Below are 17,811 nucleotides of genomic sequence, written 5' to 3'. Positions count from 1 at the left end.
CAATTGCATTATTTGTTAAAACACAAAAATAACATCACATATTTACATTTAGTAAAGAGTTACTTCTGAAATGATTCTCTGATGGCAACATAGGCTAAGTGACCTTTGCGTGCTACTTTACAAGAAAGCAATTTACAAAACAAGGTGTTCAGGAGCAGATACAAAAAGTTGAACTACACTAGACTCATCTTTATATAAAATGATCAAGAGTTCATGCATCTGGACTATATACCATGCTGAGCTACACACTACATAGTTCATCTTTCAGTACAACAAAACTATTTACTCTATTAGAAATGACTTAAGATCAAACACAGAATATATTCATAAAGCATCTGTCAGAATGCTAAATACACATGTGCAAAAAAAGGTGTTAACGGATCTTTTCCCAGACATGACATGACAAGTAAAAAGTCACAGGAGCTTCTTGCCCTTTAATTTTACTCTCATTGAGAATGCTTTATGAATACAATATATCCATGTATTATACAATGCAGAACTCCCACTCCCACCCACAGCAGTGAACATGAAAAATAAAATACCTCTGTCTTAAAATTTCATTTTTTTTTCTTTTCATCAATTTCTTAGACATCTATTTATTTACAGTGTAATGCTATAAAGTCAGAAATCCCTTTTTGCTCAATGAGACACACACGCACAGACACAGAACTAAAGGAGATAGAGGGAACTGAAAACAGTAAATGGATGACAGAGCGCTAGTACTGCGAAGGAGCATGTACCCTTTTGGTCTTTATCCGTGCTGGAGTGTCCTGGGGGTACCGAGATGGTGAGTCAGTGAGAAAAACCTCTACATCATCAGGCACTTCTTCTAGAAAGTTGGAAGGAACAAGTCCCTTGTGTCCATTGAGCTCACCCTGTGGAGTACATGAGGACAGCGAGACTCACTGAGGTGTATTTAACTTTCAATTTTTACCTTGTGCTTTAAACGTTTCTCCGCGTAGCAGGGATGGAGAATTTCAGCGGCAGTAAAACTGAGAAACTTGAGGAACACTCGCCAGCCACTTTATTAGTTACACCTTTTCAGCTTCTCATCAGCGCAAATGTCTAATATCCAATCACGTGACAGCAGCTCAATGCTAAAAGGCATGTAGATAGGGTCAAGACGAGCTTCGGAGGTTGAGGACAAAAAGAGTTTTAAGTGATTTTGAACCTGCCATGGTTGTTGATACCAGAGGGGCTGGTCTGAGGATTTCAAACAATTGCTGATCTACTAGGATTTTTCCAACAACCATCTCTAGGGTTTAAAGAGAACGATCTGAAAAAGAGAAAATATCCAGTGGGCAGCAGTTTTCTGGGGGAAAATGCCCGTTGATGCCAGGAGTCAGAGGAGAGTCACCGGACTGCATTCGGCTGATGAGGAAAGCAACAGCTGGTTATGACCAGCAAATGCAGAAGAGCATCTCTGGATGCACAACCAGATGGGCTTCAAAAACCCAAGACCACACTGGCAACCACTCCAGCAAGAAAACTGAGACTATAATTCACACAGCCTCACCTAAATTAATCAACAGAAGAATATAATTATGTTGTCTGGTCTGATGAGTCTCAATGTCTGCTGTAACATTTGATGGTAGAGTCAGAATTTGGCAGAAACAACATGAAAGCATGAATCAGACCTGCCTTGTATCAACGCTTCAAATTGGTGGTGGTGCAATGGTGTCGCTTAGCATCAGGTCACCATCATTTAAACACTACCTGAGTAGTGTTGCAGACCATCCTAATCCCCTTATGGACACAGTGTACCCATCTTCTGATGGCTGCTTCCAGTGACATAATGCAACACACAACACAACACAACAATAAGTTCACTGAACCCAAATGACCTCCACAGTCAGCAGACATCAATCCATCACAGCACCTTTGGGATGTGGTGCACGACATGGATGTACAGACAACACATCTGCAGCAACTGTGTGATGCTGTCATGTCAATATGGACCAAAATCTCTAAGGAACATTTCCAGAATCGTCTTGAATCTGTGCCACGAAGAACTAAAGCAGTCCTAGAGCAAAAAGAGGATCCAACCTGATACAGGAAGGTGTACTTAATAAAGTGGTTGATGATTGTTTTCCTCACTATTAATTTCCTTCTCTGTCAAGTCTGTTCTTGTGTTGCAGTTTTAGGCCAGTTAATCCTTCATTATATTCCTTCATTCTCACATAACCATCTTTAGATGCGTGTTATCATTTTCCTTTGACTGCAGGACAACCCTCCTGTGTTTGACAGGATCTTGGTATCATATGTTCTTTCACAAGAAAACAAATTATGATTGATTGATTTGATCATTTGCATAACTGTATCAGGGAGAAATCTGATCACTGACACCTAAAGAAGCATCTTCAGCTGTGAGAAATCTGGCCAAGATCTCAATGCCTGGCTTCAGTCTGGGATTACATGAAGACAGAACCTAAATCCGCCATGAAAGACTGTAATTGCAAATTGGTTCCTGTAGACAAAAGGTAGTCCGCTACAGTAAAGCATATTCTATACTGTATTTTTCAGACTATAATGCGCACTTAAAATCCTTTAATTTTCTCAAAAATCAACAGTGCGCATTATAATCCGGTGTGCTTTATGTGTGAATTTTGGTTGTGCTTACTGACCTCGAACCGATTTTATGTGGTACACGGCACTCAAAAATCTGTCAAAAAATGTTTTAGTACGACTTTGGTAAGCTACAAAGCCGCACCGCTTGATGGATTGTCGGAGCATTACGGCTACCGTAGTCAGGAGCCTTGCGGAATAATCTGGGTCCAAAACTCCCTCCGCTTCAGGTTCCAAAGTCAAACGAACACTGCGGCATCACTGAGAGTTAAAAACTGTCTAAATTCTTTCATAAAATCATCAGCGTTGCTGCTTTACCAGGTGTGACAATCAAGCAACAATTAAATAACATCCAGGCGTCCATGAAAACAGAATTTATTAAATTTAACGGCGTTAGAAGTTAGCAGGAAGTTAGCTCGCTAGTTTCCATCTAAACATGATATAGCATGTTCTGACTGAGAAATTTCTGAAAAATTAAAACGTACATCTCTGCTATCACTTCCAACATAAATGAAGACAGAAAACTAAACAGTAGTGACTTTTGTACGGTTACTGAAGTTGTGCTAGCTGGTATATAATGATGTGCTACGTGATCGCTAGCGACACAGCTATGTTAGCATAACATAAACAGTGAGGCTGGAGGATGAATGCTAACTTTTTTCTACTCTATAAAAGTTAACGTGAGGGTTCCCAATGGTTAGGGACAAATGCAGTCGCATGGCAGGATGCTGTAAACATACCAAACTGCAGCCGGGAGAACTGAGATAATTCAGCCACAATACCAGGTTAGTCAATAAAATACTTCAACAACATGGCAATAGAGCAGCTGCAAGAGAATTCAACATTAATCTTATCTGACTGTTTTGTTTCGCTTAATGCGCCTTATAATCCGGTGCACCTTATGTATGAAAACAGACCCGTTCATCGACAGTGCGCCTCATAATCCGGTGCGCCTTATGGTCCGAAAAATACAGTAAATGAATTTATAAAGTGCCCCAAAACCTTTAGCTGAATCGCTTTTTTTGTCCATAAACCTCGTATTGCTTTTTCCTCTGGTCAGCTCATGTGAATTCTGTGTACTTACATAGTAAAATCCATCTTCATCTATTTCACCAAAAACTGTGATGACATCACCGGCACAGAAAGTCAGTTCAGTCTGTCAAAGAAGAAGAAAAAAAAAAACCAGCATTACGACATGTTTAGCCCATCTCTGTCCGTCACAGCAAGCGAGCACTCTCCAAAACATCCAGTTCTCGGGCAGTGTCATGAGTTTGAAATGCTTTTGCTTCCTTCTCCAAATCACTGTGATGCATCTTAAACACTAGTGTCAATTCAGTCTCAGCACTCAGGACTGTTGCAACTGTTAATGCATCAAATGTTGTAACTTTGAAGACAGGATTGCAGCACACTGGGCACATCTCTTTTATGGGATTCTGGAGAACACATAAACCAAACAGCGCATGTGCACAATATGTAGGAGAGCGGTCGACACAAAAGACCAAACCAAGGAGGGGAGATGCTGGCTCAGGCAATGCATGTGAGGGGCTTTAATTCATGATCACCGAGGAGAGGACAGAGGGCCGTGGCCTGGCATCCGAAGCCCACCTCCTCTTTTGCACTCCAACAAACGGGTGGGGGGGGAAGAAACACACACAGAGCAGACAATACCGTACCCTCCTAACCCTCACTCACCTCCTCATTCAGTCTGTTGCCTTCATACTGTGTCGGTGGCAGTGCCAATAGAAAGGTGAGAGTAAGTGAAATGGGGGGAGGGGCCAAAAAAAAAAAAAAGACAGCACAAGCTAACACAGCGCTAACTCCTCAGATAACCTCACCTGTGCACATATTATCCAGGGAATAATAATAAGGGAATAATTCCACTTTGTCTTAAAGAGTTTAACAAGAAGATTAATACAACTTCATCTGTCTGTTAAATAAGACCAGGGTGCCAGGTGAGCAATCATCTCCAGGGCTGAAATATGAAGCCAATCCACAAATGGGTAGTTTCACATTTTTTAATGGGAGAACAGTGGTTAAAGACCACAGGATGAGCAAAATTATTGCGACTGAACACGGTGAACTTGCAATCTCAAGTAATCTGCTTCGAATACAGGTACCAGTTTTCACTTGCAGTCAGCTGACGTCTTCAAAAGGAGGCGTGTCAAGATGGCAATAAAATGGCAATGAGACCGAGTCAGTCTGCTGTCAATTTCCCCCTGAATAGGGTGAAGCTGGCAAATGCATCCAATCTGTTTGTAATAATACGGCAATTAACTGTGATCTGCACACAAAGAAACTCAATTAAACTGAAATACACATAAACTTGGCAGCTGCTTTACAACTGAAAGGGAGTGTTGTTGGTGGGCAACCAGTTGGTTGCCACCAGCTACTTGTGATCGGTTTCCAGCAGCAAAAAATTAAATGCAATGACTAAACACATTAAGGGTTACAGTTCTGCGTGATTAAGGGCTTATGTGCTTCAACTGAACGCAGCTGTCTGTCAGGGATTACCTAACCTAACTGAAGCCAAAAAAATGGACCTTTCATGCCTTTAACCCAATTAACTGACAAATAACAGCCTGCTACACAGTGAACTGGATATCTAAGGAATTTTTCTCCATTTTTTTAGGAACCTGTTGAAAAGTTAGCTCCGAAATTTAGCACCTCGCCCTCTCATTCAAGTGTGGTTGTGAAGCTCCTAAAAGCCAAGATGGTGGTAAACCTAAACTCATGAGCATACTTAACGTAACCTAAGATAAATAAAGGTCAACACAGATTTGTTTTTTAAACCAGAAATATGTGGATCCCTCCCTGCAGCCTCATGTCTGTTCATTTTTAACAGACAGACATGACTGTGGAATCAATCTTCTCATGCAACTCTTCAACACAGTGAGCATCTCTCAAACGGTCAAAATATTCCTTTAAATGCTAAACCATGGAAAAATACTAGCATTAATAGTAGAATATAATCTCATTGCCTGCACGACTCAAAATATTTGGTGCTTTTTCTGCTTTTACGCCTCTGTGACAAACAATGATTGAGACATAGCGGAAAGCTGGAGCTGCGGGGGGACGGTACCTCGACATCAACGTTAGGGGAGCTCTCTCGGGGGTCGTAGTCATACAGAGCCACCATTCTTCGCGTGGACATCGGATGCTGACGCCCGCTTCGCCTGTTTCTTTCTAAGAAGAAGAAAAGCAGAATGCAGATAGAGAGACAAGAATAATCACTGGTAAGAAAGTAAAAACGGAACTGGGTGTGATGACCAATGACCATACATAATGCTCGTGTAAGACCATGTGCCTTCAGTTTAAAGTGTGTCCATGTTAGAATGACAGAAAATATAATACATGTATTCAAAATCATTATATCTGGAAAACCCCTTGAGATATACCATCTCATTTTCAAGAGGGGTACAAAAATTTAGCCCACAGATGAATAAAGATGGTGAAGAGTGAAAAACAAGCAGTAAAGATGAAGCGGAGAGCTTAACAGCATCTCGCTGCACACAGACCTCTTTTGGACTTTCTGGACCTGCGATTTATTGAGCGGCCATCTTTGAAACGGTCACAGTTCACTTCACAGGAAAGCAGAAAAACATAATTAAGCAGGGAGAGTAGAGGAAAGGAGAAGCGAGTCAGTAAAAGACAGTCCAGTGTATCATTAAGTTGGCTAGATAGACACAAAGGTTATCAGGGCAGAAGGAAGAAGAAAAGTCAGAAGGTCATTTAGGAGGAAAAGAAAAACATGTCTCACCTAACTTCTCCACAGGAGTGTTAAGTGGGAGGAAGCCCTGTTTAAGGAGCTGGTCCATCATTTCATCGTCTTCTGTTTGGATCTCGGAGACCATGTTACAGGGGATCAGACCCACTCGATCTCGGATCTCTGCCCTGTAGAAACCATCCGTGTCTTTGTTCCCAAACACCTAAAAGAACAAGTATCAGAGTCAAAGGGCAGATACCATGAAACTGACAGATTAGGAGCGGACAGCTTATCCGGTCTTTAAGTCTGACGCCATTTGCCGTGTCTGGGCCCAAACTCCACTGCCGGTCCCCAAGTGAAACGATCACTGCGGCATCACTTAAAATTTGAAAACTGTCTAAATTCTTTCATCTCTAATAAAATGATCAGTGTTGCTGCTCTACCAGGTGTAACAATTAAGTTTAACATCCAGGCATCCATGAAAACAGAATTTATTAAATTTAACAAAGTTAGCAGGAAGTTAGCTCGCTGGTTTCCATCTAAATATAATATATCATGTTCAGACTGAGAGATTTCTGAAACAAATTCATACGTACAGCTCTGCTATCACTTTCAACATGAATCAGAATCAGAATACTTTATTAATCCCGAAGGAAATTAGGGTTACAGCAGGCAGCACGCTAATGGCGCATGCGCACTTACAAAGGAACCTTCTGACCAACTTTACACAAACATCACATTGGGGAGACATGTCAGAAAGGTAGGCTGATAGGAAAAAAACAACGAAAATACATAACATGAGGTAAGAGGAGGAGAAAAAAAACTCCACTCAGACTGAGTTCCTAGTGGGAGAACAGTTTGATAACAGAAAAAACACCTCAGCACAAAAAGCACATGACTATCAATACACCATAGAAACACAAGACAAGCAACAGGGGCGGGTAAAGGGTAAGAGAGAGCCGGTGTAGACAGCGCATCCGGTCCTGCAGCATGTCTGCGCTGGTCCAGTCGACTGCCATCTTCCCCGGTAGAGCACAAGCATCGAAGGCGTTTGGAAAGGGAGTGGGGATCAGTGTGTGCATATCAGTGTATGTGTGTGTCCAGAGTTCAGCTGAGACCGTGTCCTTCGCCCTGCCAGGCTAAGTAAACAGTCTTCCAGCCAACCCAGGTGGCCTTGCATGGAATGGGGGGAACAGTCTAAACACAGTCGTTATCAGGGTGTTTTGTTCAGCTCCAGCCTTGAGGCCGCAGCTGGCGCCGAAGGGGTCTCCGCATAAAGTGATGATGGTTTTTACTTTAGTGCGAACAACTCATATGAATTTCAAAGCTGTTCTAACAGTCAGACACTGGTCTCTCAATCTCCCGTTGGAGAGCCGTGAGCTTTCTATGATGTTATCCAAACTTACGTTCTGAGATGTTGTCATTCTTTTTGCTCAAAGAGCAGGTTCTGAAAACTCACGACCGCAGTGCACTTCCCCAAGATGTGATCAAATTTGCGCTGAAAGGTGTTATTCGAGCTAGCCCCTCCAGATGTAATCCAGTTTTTCACTCAGAGGTCTTGTTCTGAGTATTCACGGCAGCCGTGCGTTCTCCAAGATCTTCTCCGTGCTGCACTCAATGAGCCCATTTTGAGAAACTCACACCTCGTCCCATCATTTCAATCCCAGCGGGCAGCCTTGTGGGGGTTTGAACAGCCGGTTCCGCTTCCTTAATTCTTCGATAAGCCAGGGCCAAGCTAGCTCCAATCAGCAAGAACCCTGTTATCATGGTTCCGAATAGGTAGATATCCTCAGCAGTCAGGCTCACCCGAGCCCAGACTTCTCGTTGAGAAGAGGTGTCAATTGCATTCAGAGACCAGTTGATCAAATCCATAATTCCTCTTTTAGGTTTTAGAGAACAGACTGTGAGAGAGTGTTCCAGGGAAAAGTAAGTAAAAACACAAGACAAGATATGGACATAAGAAGCTAAGCAGGGAAGATAAGGGCAGGAGAGGAGAAAGTGTGACCGCCTTCGCTGAGAGCCAAGTACGTATAATGAAGACAGGAAAGTAAACAGCAGTGATGTTTGTAGGGTTACTGAAGTTGGGCTAGCTGGTATTTATTGATGTGCTATGTGATCGCTAGCGACTCAGCTCTGCTAGCATAATATAAACAGTGAAGCTGGAGGATAAACGCTAACTTTTTTCCACTTGATAAAAGTTAACTTGAGGGTTCTCGATGGTTAGGGACAAATGCAATCGCATGGCAGGATGCTGTAAACGGACAAACTTCAGTCACTAGAACAACTGAGATAATCTATCCTCAATACAAGGTTAGCCATTAATATACTGCTGCATGGGCTGGGCTGTAGTTACATCGTAAGGTTTTAAAAACTGAACTTTAAAATGAATATCGGTAATAAAAACCCAGAGAGGCCGACAGTGATCACTGACCGTTTTTAGGAGATTAAATGGAACAAGATACAAAACATTAAAATATGTTAAAAACACATCAACCTTAATTAACGCAGAGTAGTTTGGACCCGGAAGCAGGATTCATCACGTCATCACTTAAAGACCGGATTGCTATTTAAAGGCAACAACATTTAAAGGTGGGTGAATTTAATAACAAAAAATTGGGGGTTATGAAACTAAAGGATGACCGATATAGGATTTTTTTAAAGGTGCATACAAATATTTGGTGATTTTAAAATCCAATATACTGATAGATGCTGATCCTTTTTTCTTTCAGACAGCCTTCCTTGGTTGTTGTGTTGCCAAAGGGGTAGGGCTCTGCGATATGACCAAACTCGTATATCCCGATATAAGACATCTATCGTCCCGATAACTAAATAAATCACAAAAATTTAACATTGTCTGTAAGTTCTGTGAATTTTGGGCAGCTGGACTTGTGTGAAGTGTTTCCAGCTGGGTGTCGTGTACCTGGAGTCGAGTGTTTTAACCGATGCATGAAACTATACAATTTTAGACATAAGTTGTAACGGCCGCCATTTTCTTTGTGAGTATTTATTACACAGCGTTCTGCGGGGAAAAGCCTGTTCTAACATTTGAGTCTAAGGTTTACTTTTTAGCACCTGACGGCTCTTTTTTGCTTCTCATCCGTAAACAATCTGCATACTCTTTCACGTGGTTCAGTTTATTTTGAAAAGTCTCAACAGGATCTTGAGCTTTATTGTGAAAGGTTTATGTGGAAAATAAACAAGCGGACACGCAATGGTTTTACCGTCGTTGTTGCTAACGACAACGCATAAAAACAGTCGCTTGTCCGTCCGTAGTGTGGTTATATTAAATATAAGAGAAAGAGAGAACTTAACTTAATTAATATAGCCCCTACAGTGACCATAAAAACGATGAAAAGATGTTGCTGTAAACAGTTAATTTTGCGACACCACAAACAATAGTGTAAAATGAAACGATAGATGTTTTTATGTTATATCGAACAGCCCTACAAAGGGGAGTGCCCTCTGGTGGACAAACTATGCAACTTCATCACTCAAAATATGGCTGAAGGGTGTTTCTCCCATCTCTTCATTGATTTTTTAAATTTTCGTTCATTAGCTGTTATAAATGCTGATATTGATAGATTAGCCAATAACTAATATCGGCCAATAATACTGCCCCACCATGTCTGTATGGTATGCAAGTATTTAAAGAGACAGTCTACCACCTTGATGATCTGGCCTTCCTTGAACGGCAGCTCCTCATCAGCAGCGTCGGGGTTAGGAGACATGGACAGGGGGTCATAGTCAAAGAGAGCCACAAACACACGGGTCATCTCCTCCGGCTCGGACTCCTCGTAGTAATCCGGGGAGCGCCGTCCCCGCCCGTGCCTGCGCCCACCATAGCCGTCTGAAACATAGAGGAGGCCTCTGCTGCTACTACCAGCCTTATACAGCCACGTTGGCTGTAGAGGCAATGAGAGCAGAAGATGTCTCTTTGTTAGAGCTGACAGGGGAGCGGGCGATGAGATGCATGTGTGAAAAAGGAGCCAGGGGTTTAATGCGATAAATACAATTTTACCTTGGTTATAATATTAACTTGGAAAACAATCAGGCCCTTTTTTTTTTAACGAAACGATCGAAACACACCGGGGTTCTTTGTTCACACATCTCTGCTTGCTGGCGTGTCAGTTACCAAACGTCACACAACAACACAACACAGGCAGGAAACACGTGTCAGGCAGTTTTGGGAGGGTGCAAGGGAAGCTGAACAACCATACACACCAGGAGGACACAAGTAACACTGCACTGTTGCTCATTGCTGTTTCACTGCCTTATCTCGCAGAGGCTGATTAGCATGCATGCTTTCACGAATTCAGACACAATGAGGAGGGCGGTCCCACAACAACACAGGTGTAATGTCATGCTCTGAGGCCAGATCTGGAAACAATGTGCAGAGGAAAAGGGCAAAGGAGGCACGTTCACATGGGTGATAACACATCAAATGCCCCAGCAGCTCCTGGCAGCATAGATATCAGGGACAGTGAGGGGGAAAGGATGAACCTGATATCAGTTCCTCATGCTTCTCATGGATCACCATGTTAAATGTTACAATGGCAGATTGTAAGTCTAAAAAATGGCTCGGAGATATTGCAACAACTTCCCGCTTAGCAACTGAAATATGCCATTTGGGTGGTGTAAAATGTGCTTCAACAGTCGGAAGTAATGAATGTGCACCTGAGTGATACCGACAAAGCAGGAATGCAATAATTCATCCAGTAGTGTGTCCGTCTTTCTCACTGTACTGTAAACAGCTCATGCAAAAACGAACAAAAGGGGCTACAGTCTCATAAAGGCAGGGAGAGTGAAAAGAGGAGGTCGAGGAAAGAATAAGGTGGGAGGGGAAGGAAAAGAAAAAGGCATTGCTAAGTTGCAGCAGGTTGGAGAGTGGGCTGGACATGGAAGGTAGATGGGAAGACAGGATAGGTGGGTTGGGGTTTCTTGGGGTTTAAGGCATTAGGAGTACATACAGGGAAGGGATTTTCATTCTCCAGCAACAGGAAAAAGTGGCCAGTCTTGTCTTCCCCCGTCAGCTTTTTTCAGCTAAGCTAAACTAAACCAAACAAAGCGGCTGTCCAGCACAGAACAAAGACCACCGCGACATCACTGCATGTGTTCAAACAACAGCGCTTGGGCTTTTCTGGCATGGTCAAGGTGAATTGTCATCTTGGAGAGAAGCTGTACCACATACCATATTGATCCTCTGAGGACATAGATCGCCATATCCTGCGCCGAGCTACACTGCCATAGTAAACATCCTCCTTGACGGGTGAGAGGTTCCCCTCACTCCCCTCACTGTTACTGTCCATGGTGATCTCTACAGAAGACACCAATCACAACGGTCAGAGATCCCCCCTCACACACACTCTGCTCTACCCCATGGCCCATTCACTCATGCTGAGACAGTAGGATGATGAGGTTACCCTGAGGTGGGGGTGGGTGGGTGGGGTTAGGGTGCACAAGGCAACAGGTTTTCACTCTGGAGTCACTGGATGTAAAACAGCAATGCTTGCACTGTTTGCGAGGAGGTCGGATTGGCTTGGTAATGGAAACATGTTAACCCACGGTAAACACTGGGACAGTGGGGGCGTGTCTGAGGTGAACTTTCCTGCAAAACTGCATGTGAACATTTGGCAAATCCAGCTCATGAGGATGGACAGCTACAGGGTGTGCAAACACCACCACCCCCCTCAAAAAACAAAACAAAAAAACAAAACAAAAAAAAAACACGGGGGGTCTACGTGGTTGTTTAAGCTCTATGGGAGAGATGTACAGCTCGGCTCATATGGGTAAGACATGGTATAAATCACAAGCACAAACATCAGTGGCCCTGCAGGTGGAGATCCTCATGTGGTGACCTCACTAACCAATGGATGGGATAGGTCGTCGCTGAGGAGGGGTGCCGATGTGAACCGGCCTCCTCCCTGAATGGTCCAGACGATCGGCGCTTCCATGTGACGGCGAGTTCCCAATGATCTTAGGAGTGAAAAACAACAGAGAAGAAGTTAGCACCGCGATTCACCTACAACCTGCAGGCAAGTAAACATTTAAAATAATATTTCAAAAAGAAATCCCACAATCCTGTTAAAACAACTAAAAACTAAAACATAAGAGCAAATGATGTGGTTTCCATTTGTCCTTAGGAAGGCAAAATAATAGAAAAAACAATAATAATGGTAAAGAAACCGAACAAACCATCAAAAGAAAAGTAAATCAAATCAACCCCCAACACAACAACATGGACAGGGGTTCGGGAAAGGTCAGATGTTAAGCTAAAGACCATTTGTTTGTTTTGTTTTGTTCTGTGCATGTCAGCACCTTGATGAGAAAAGGAAGCAAATGATGGCACAAAGAGACAGAAATCATGGTGAAAGAACAGAGAGAGCGAGAGTGGGAAGAGAACGAGTATGAGCTTTGGGAAGCTGCGGTCAAATGAGCAAAAGATACTAACGCCTTTAGCCTGTGGCTTCGGATCACATCAGCTGAAACGACGTGAAAAGTCGTGATGAAGAAGAATTTTAAGACAGAGATGAAGGCTTAAATGAAGCCCAACAGGCTAAAAGTCTTGAATTGGCCTCCTTTTTTGTATGTGAAGTGATGGAAAGCAGAAGATGGCTGGAGCTCTAGAGGGTGAGACATGGAGAGCAACGTATGAAGTCTGCAGCTGGCAGAGAGAAGAAGGCACAGGCGGGGGGAGAGCAGAGGAGCAGCATGTCCCCATGCACTGCACAGAGACTTTCCTTTACATGGAGCCTTTCCCCTCAAAGACATGAGAAGTCAAAACTTTGTTAAATGGCCTTTAGGTAATTTGAAAGTTCTACTTTATAAAATCCACCGAACACTAGAAATACAAGCAAAGTAATTCACACAAAATAAAACATCAAATGAGACCAACCATGACCATGTGATAAACTGTCAAGAATGGAGGAAAACAGAAAGTCAAACGAAATAAAGGGGGGGTCTCTTAAAAAGAAAACAAAAACAAAAAAAAACAAACACACAACATTAAGAAAACAGAATGGCTGCAGCTTGCTGATGGAAAGTACATCAGAAAGTCTGAATCACACACCAGCGCCTGGTCCCGGTTGAGCCTGGACAAAGACTGGGCCCTAGCCTCCCTGTGGGGGCTGTAATAGACCCTGTCCAGCTCGTTCAGCCTGCCCTCGCTCAGGGCCCCTTCCCTGGAGTAGTTTCGCGGCCCAGCATCCCGACCGGGCCCAAAGAGCTCCCTGTTCCTAAAATCACCCGTGTGTACCGACTTGGCCGCGATCACTGGGACATCGGAGAACTCCTCCTCCACGCTGCACTGCCGTGTGAGAGTCCTTTTCCGGCCCATGGCCAGCGCCCGCCTCTCTACGGGGCCTTCACAGTGAATGATGCGCACAGGTCCTCGCATGGGGCTCCCGTGAGTGTAGTACCCTCGATGGCCCCGCCCTAGAGAGCCTTCTTCTTCACTGCCGCAGTCTAAACCGCTGTCAGGGCTCTTGGTGTTCTGGCGGTTGGGTCGTCCCAAGCTGCGGTCGTCGGCGCTGTAGCAGTACCGGCTGTCGGTGAAGCGAGGGGAAGAGCGTTGGCGTTGCAAGCGGGTGCTCTTGCTGGGGGTGAGATGGTTGCGCACGTGAGCGTCTTGGGGGTACATCCTCCGCTGAGTGTGTGGCGTCCCCGGTCGCCCCCCGTCTTCGAAGGACAGACGCTGACCCATGCTGTCCACGCTGTCCGACTCTTCCTCGGCCACCTCGGGGATGCTGTGGAGACGCTTGCTGCGGAGCGACTTCTGCTTCACCACCTCCCTCTGGAGGTCCCAGCAGTCTCTTTCCTCAGCTAAGTCCTGACGCTTGTAATATGCCTTCAGTCGCGACCGAGGTTGGGGGTAGGAGGGGGGTTCAACGTCCCACAATTTCACAGTTCAGTTCGAGTCAGTTCAAGTAAACGGTTCAGTTTATATTTTTGCGAGGGGGGGGGGTTTGTAAAGTTTTTCGAAGGTTTTAGAACAGGCAGGAAACAACACAGTGTGTGAATAGAACAAATGGGGGGGAAAGACAAAATAAAGACAGAATTAGTTATTTGTGGCTATGTGGTAAGACATGCAGTCTCATTCCGTGAGGAGGAAATGGCATGCTCTGAACAGGAATCTGTCACAGCTTTAAGGTGGAGCGGTAAATTGTAAAAAGTGGACACAGAGTTTACACATGGAAAACATTTAAACGAAAGAAAGTACTGGAGGCTGTGAGTGTTACAGGTGAGGGCGGTGGGAACATTTATAAGGATGAAATGAGCAGATGAAGTTTTTAAAAAGCAAAAAAAAAGAGAAGAAAACAAAAGAACAATGCCAAGCTGAGTGGACGCACTCCTCCTGCGTATTCACATCGCTTTACAACATCTAAACGTTTAAAGAGAATAAAAAAATGTGCAGCAGAGATTTACACATAGATGTGATGACAAAAAGGAGATGAAGAACTGGTGCACAGACAGAGTTAATACACCAGTATATACCCCTCATTAACACCTCATTGATCTACAGGTTTTACTGGACAAAATCAGCGGTATGCTAACCGAACCTGTAGTGATTTTCTGCTATAATACAAAGAAAAGATCAACCAATACAGTATAGGTAGCTCTTGCTCTTATAATAATGCTTTTCTTTCATGATATCAAGTTGTCTTCCACACATCCCCGCTGACAGACCAAATGAAGACGGGATCATGTGCCGACAATGTTAACAATAACATTCAAATTAAACATTAGGACATGACAGACATAAACAAAAGTGGATATTTCCATTTAAGTACTCACTTAAATGAGATTCCCATGTGCACTTGATATGCCATGACCCTTTGATACAGTACAGTATATTAATAGTTGCATTTCAAGTTCACAGTCTTAACATTTTGACTTTCAACACTTGTAAAACTAGTCTACAGTAAATCAAGCATCCAAATGCAATGCAAATAAAAGTAAACACTGTATTTTTTTTTTTTTTGGGGGGGGGGGGAGGAGATTTGTTTATACCCTTCCCTTCTCACATGCATCTTGTACAGCTTATGTATACACAGCCACATGATCAGCCTGGGAAGAATAAAGCAGAGCTGGAGGGGCAGGGGTGGAGGAGCAGGTAGGGTGGGGAGGCTGATTCAGGCACGGGAGATTAGTCAGGCAAAGCCACGACGGGCCTGGTTGTAGAGCTTGTAAAAGATAGCGGGTATCTCCAGAGGTGGCAGAGCCCTTCTTCCCTATATCTTTATTTCTCCCCACCTTCCTGTGTCCTCCCTCCAGGCCACTGTAGAGTGAAGGCGTGCAGGTAAATATGTACCTTGAGAGTGTTGTGAGAGTTGATGCTGCGTCTGCGGCCTTCCTCCAGCTGCATCTCAGAGTAAAGATCCTCCTCGTCCTCCTCCAGGATGTCAGACAGGTCAGATCCTCGGCTGCTCTCTGTGTAGTACTCCTCACTGTGGCTGTAGTGGTGATGATGGTGCTAAAGGAAATGAATGAGAGAAAGCAAGCTGAAGAGCGATTGTTTGGTAAGTAATAAAAGCTCTGAATTCAGGTCTTTTATTTTCAGCAACTGTGTGATGCTGTCAACCTGAAACCTGCTGAATCTGTCCCTTTAAGAGTTAAGGAAGTTCTGAATGCAAGATGTATCTTATAAAGTGTCCAAATTACAAGCCTACAGTACAGATTATAATACACACATTAAGATGGGACTCAGTTTGATTTCAGACTGATTTGATTTGATCCAGCAAACCGATTCTCCTGACACGCTGAGCACAGCTTGTGTTTTCTGTAAAGTACCTGTCTGCCTAACTCGGAGCCTCTGAGGAATTCATCCACCGAGGCGCCTCTCCTCCTGGCGTGAGGCGAGTCGTAGCCATCCTCCTCCTCATCAGAGTTGACAGGATGCAAAGCATTACCTCGCTCACTGAAGATATTCCTTTTCTCGACCTGACAGGGGAAAAGTCAAACTTTTAGATGGAAAAAGGAGAGAAGAATAACTGAGAGGATGAGAAAGACAAACAAGTTGCTTACTATCTTACTATATTTTCAAAAATCTAATGATTTCCTCCAAAGCACTGCTTGTTTACAAAGCAGCCTAAAAGATATTAACATTAGCTTTTTGGCTGAGAGCTCTCTCATCACAAGCTGTGAAAAGGTTTAAGAGTGAAATCCTCACACACCCGGTTACCCTCAGCAAACACTCTCTGGGCAGCTTCCCTGGCCATGGCCTTGGCGATGGTGTTGGGGATGGGGACTCCCTGAGGCTGCGGCAGGATCCTCTGAGGAGAGGGAGATCGCTGTGGCTGGAAGGGCGGTGGCTCCAGGTTGGGACCTCGCATGGGAGGCAGCGGAGACGGGGAGCGTTCCCAGGGCTGGGCTGGCCGCAGGCCCACCTCATGCTCTTTGGTTTCTGGCTCTCTGGCACTTACTAATGGTTTGGATTTGGGCATGGAGTTGCGGTGAAAATGAGGCTGCGGATAGGGAGGAGGGGGGCGGATGGGCTGCGAGTGAGGCTGTGCGTGGGGCAGCGTGTGGGGCTGGGGTCGAGGCAGAGGCTGCACCTGGGGCTGAGGGTGGTTCGGGGGGTACGTCGATGGATAAGGAGGGTGGGTTTGTGAGTGAACTGGGTGGGGTGTGGGATGGGAAGGTGCAGTGGTTCTGTGGGAAAGGCGTGGAGAGCCCAAGAGATTGTGCGGTATGATGGCCACAGGCGAGTCCTGGGACTCTCCTTGTGTTGATAACGTCCTTACAATGACTTCCCTCGCCTCCAGACCCTGAATCCTGGTTAAGTCCACAGTCACATAGTCTGCTGTGGGGTACAAGACCTCTGCTATCTGCATTTACAAAGAAACCAGAGTCTTTACCAAAGGGCAATTCAGAATGTCCTCATACAAACATACATGTATCAATATGCATTTGTAGCTTTTACATCTTGGCTGTCGTAAAATATAACTTCTACGAGACAGTTACCATAATTTAAAAAATCACTACAGGCAGATTTGAAGCCTTACAGCCACAGCACCATTTTTAAACTTCACACTCACTTCACACCTCTCAGGGAACGGTCAGATACTTAATAAATAAAGCATATATCTGGCATTAACATTGAACATTAAAGACTTTCTCCAGGAGATGGCAATAGAGTGCTACTGAGAAGTTACAACTCAGGAAGGCAGAGGCTACCCATTTTAAGATCTGCAGTGTAAGACTAAAAAAAAAATAATAATAATCGTTTTTGTTTGTTACCTTTTGTCCCTTTGTGCACACGGCGTAGCCTATCACACTGGCTCCGTTGGAGGTTCCTGAAGGCGTCAGGGGCGGCGGCTTCCATCTCACTTGCAGGACCCCGGGTGTTTGACCACACTGGACCTGCACCTCCTGGGGAGGGAGAGGGGGGCCTGCGGAGAACAGTGCACATTTATCAGACAAGGAGAGAGGAAATAAAGACAGACTGCCTGTTCCTGCCATCCCTGCCTGTTTGATCAAAAATGAATGAGCTGACCTTTGTACTGTGGACCGCTGGCGTTCAATATGCACTTCACTGTGGGATGGAA

At 44.3% G+C, this 17,811-nt stretch overlaps 1 protein-coding gene across 4 annotated transcripts in view; it reads right to left on the bottom strand.

Moving 5' to 3' along the window:
- rimbp2b (RIMS binding protein 2b) overlaps positions 1–17,811 on the bottom strand; it is a 98,917-nt gene that overhangs the window by 3,860 nt on the left and 77,246 nt on the right. For all 4 annotated transcript variants that reach the window (XM_087849011.1, XM_006803141.3, XM_087849010.1 and 1 more), the window contains 14 exons: positions 17,504–17,655; positions 16,438–17,091; positions 16,055–16,204; positions 15,576–15,737; positions 13,335–14,111; positions 12,133–12,241; positions 11,457–11,582; positions 9,934–10,115; positions 6,323–6,491; positions 6,081–6,143; positions 5,645–5,748; positions 4,258–4,284; positions 3,650–3,721; positions 741–875 (listed from right to left, as the gene is read on the bottom strand). In XM_087849011.1, the coding sequence (XP_087705137.1) occupies positions 741–875; positions 3,650–3,721; positions 4,258–4,284; positions 5,645–5,748; positions 6,081–6,143; positions 6,323–6,491; positions 9,934–10,115; positions 11,457–11,582; positions 12,133–12,241; positions 13,335–14,111; positions 15,576–15,737; positions 16,055–16,204; positions 16,438–17,091; positions 17,504–17,655 (2,882 nt within the window). The remainder of the gene's footprint in view (positions 1–740; positions 876–3,649; positions 3,722–4,257; positions 4,285–5,644; positions 5,749–6,080; positions 6,144–6,322; positions 6,492–9,933; positions 10,116–11,456; positions 11,583–12,132; positions 12,242–13,334; positions 14,112–15,575; positions 15,738–16,054; positions 16,205–16,437; positions 17,092–17,503; positions 17,656–17,811) is intronic.

Source organism: Neolamprologus brichardi, chromosome 12 (genome assembly GCF_056152115.1).
Source record: "Neolamprologus brichardi isolate AB-2024 chromosome 12, ASM5615211v1, whole genome shotgun sequence".
NCBI classification, from domain to species: Eukaryota; Metazoa; Chordata; class Actinopteri; order Cichliformes; family Cichlidae; genus Neolamprologus; species Neolamprologus brichardi.
Note: the sequence above shows the minus strand (reverse complement) of the source record. Positions and strands in the feature narration are given on the sequence as shown.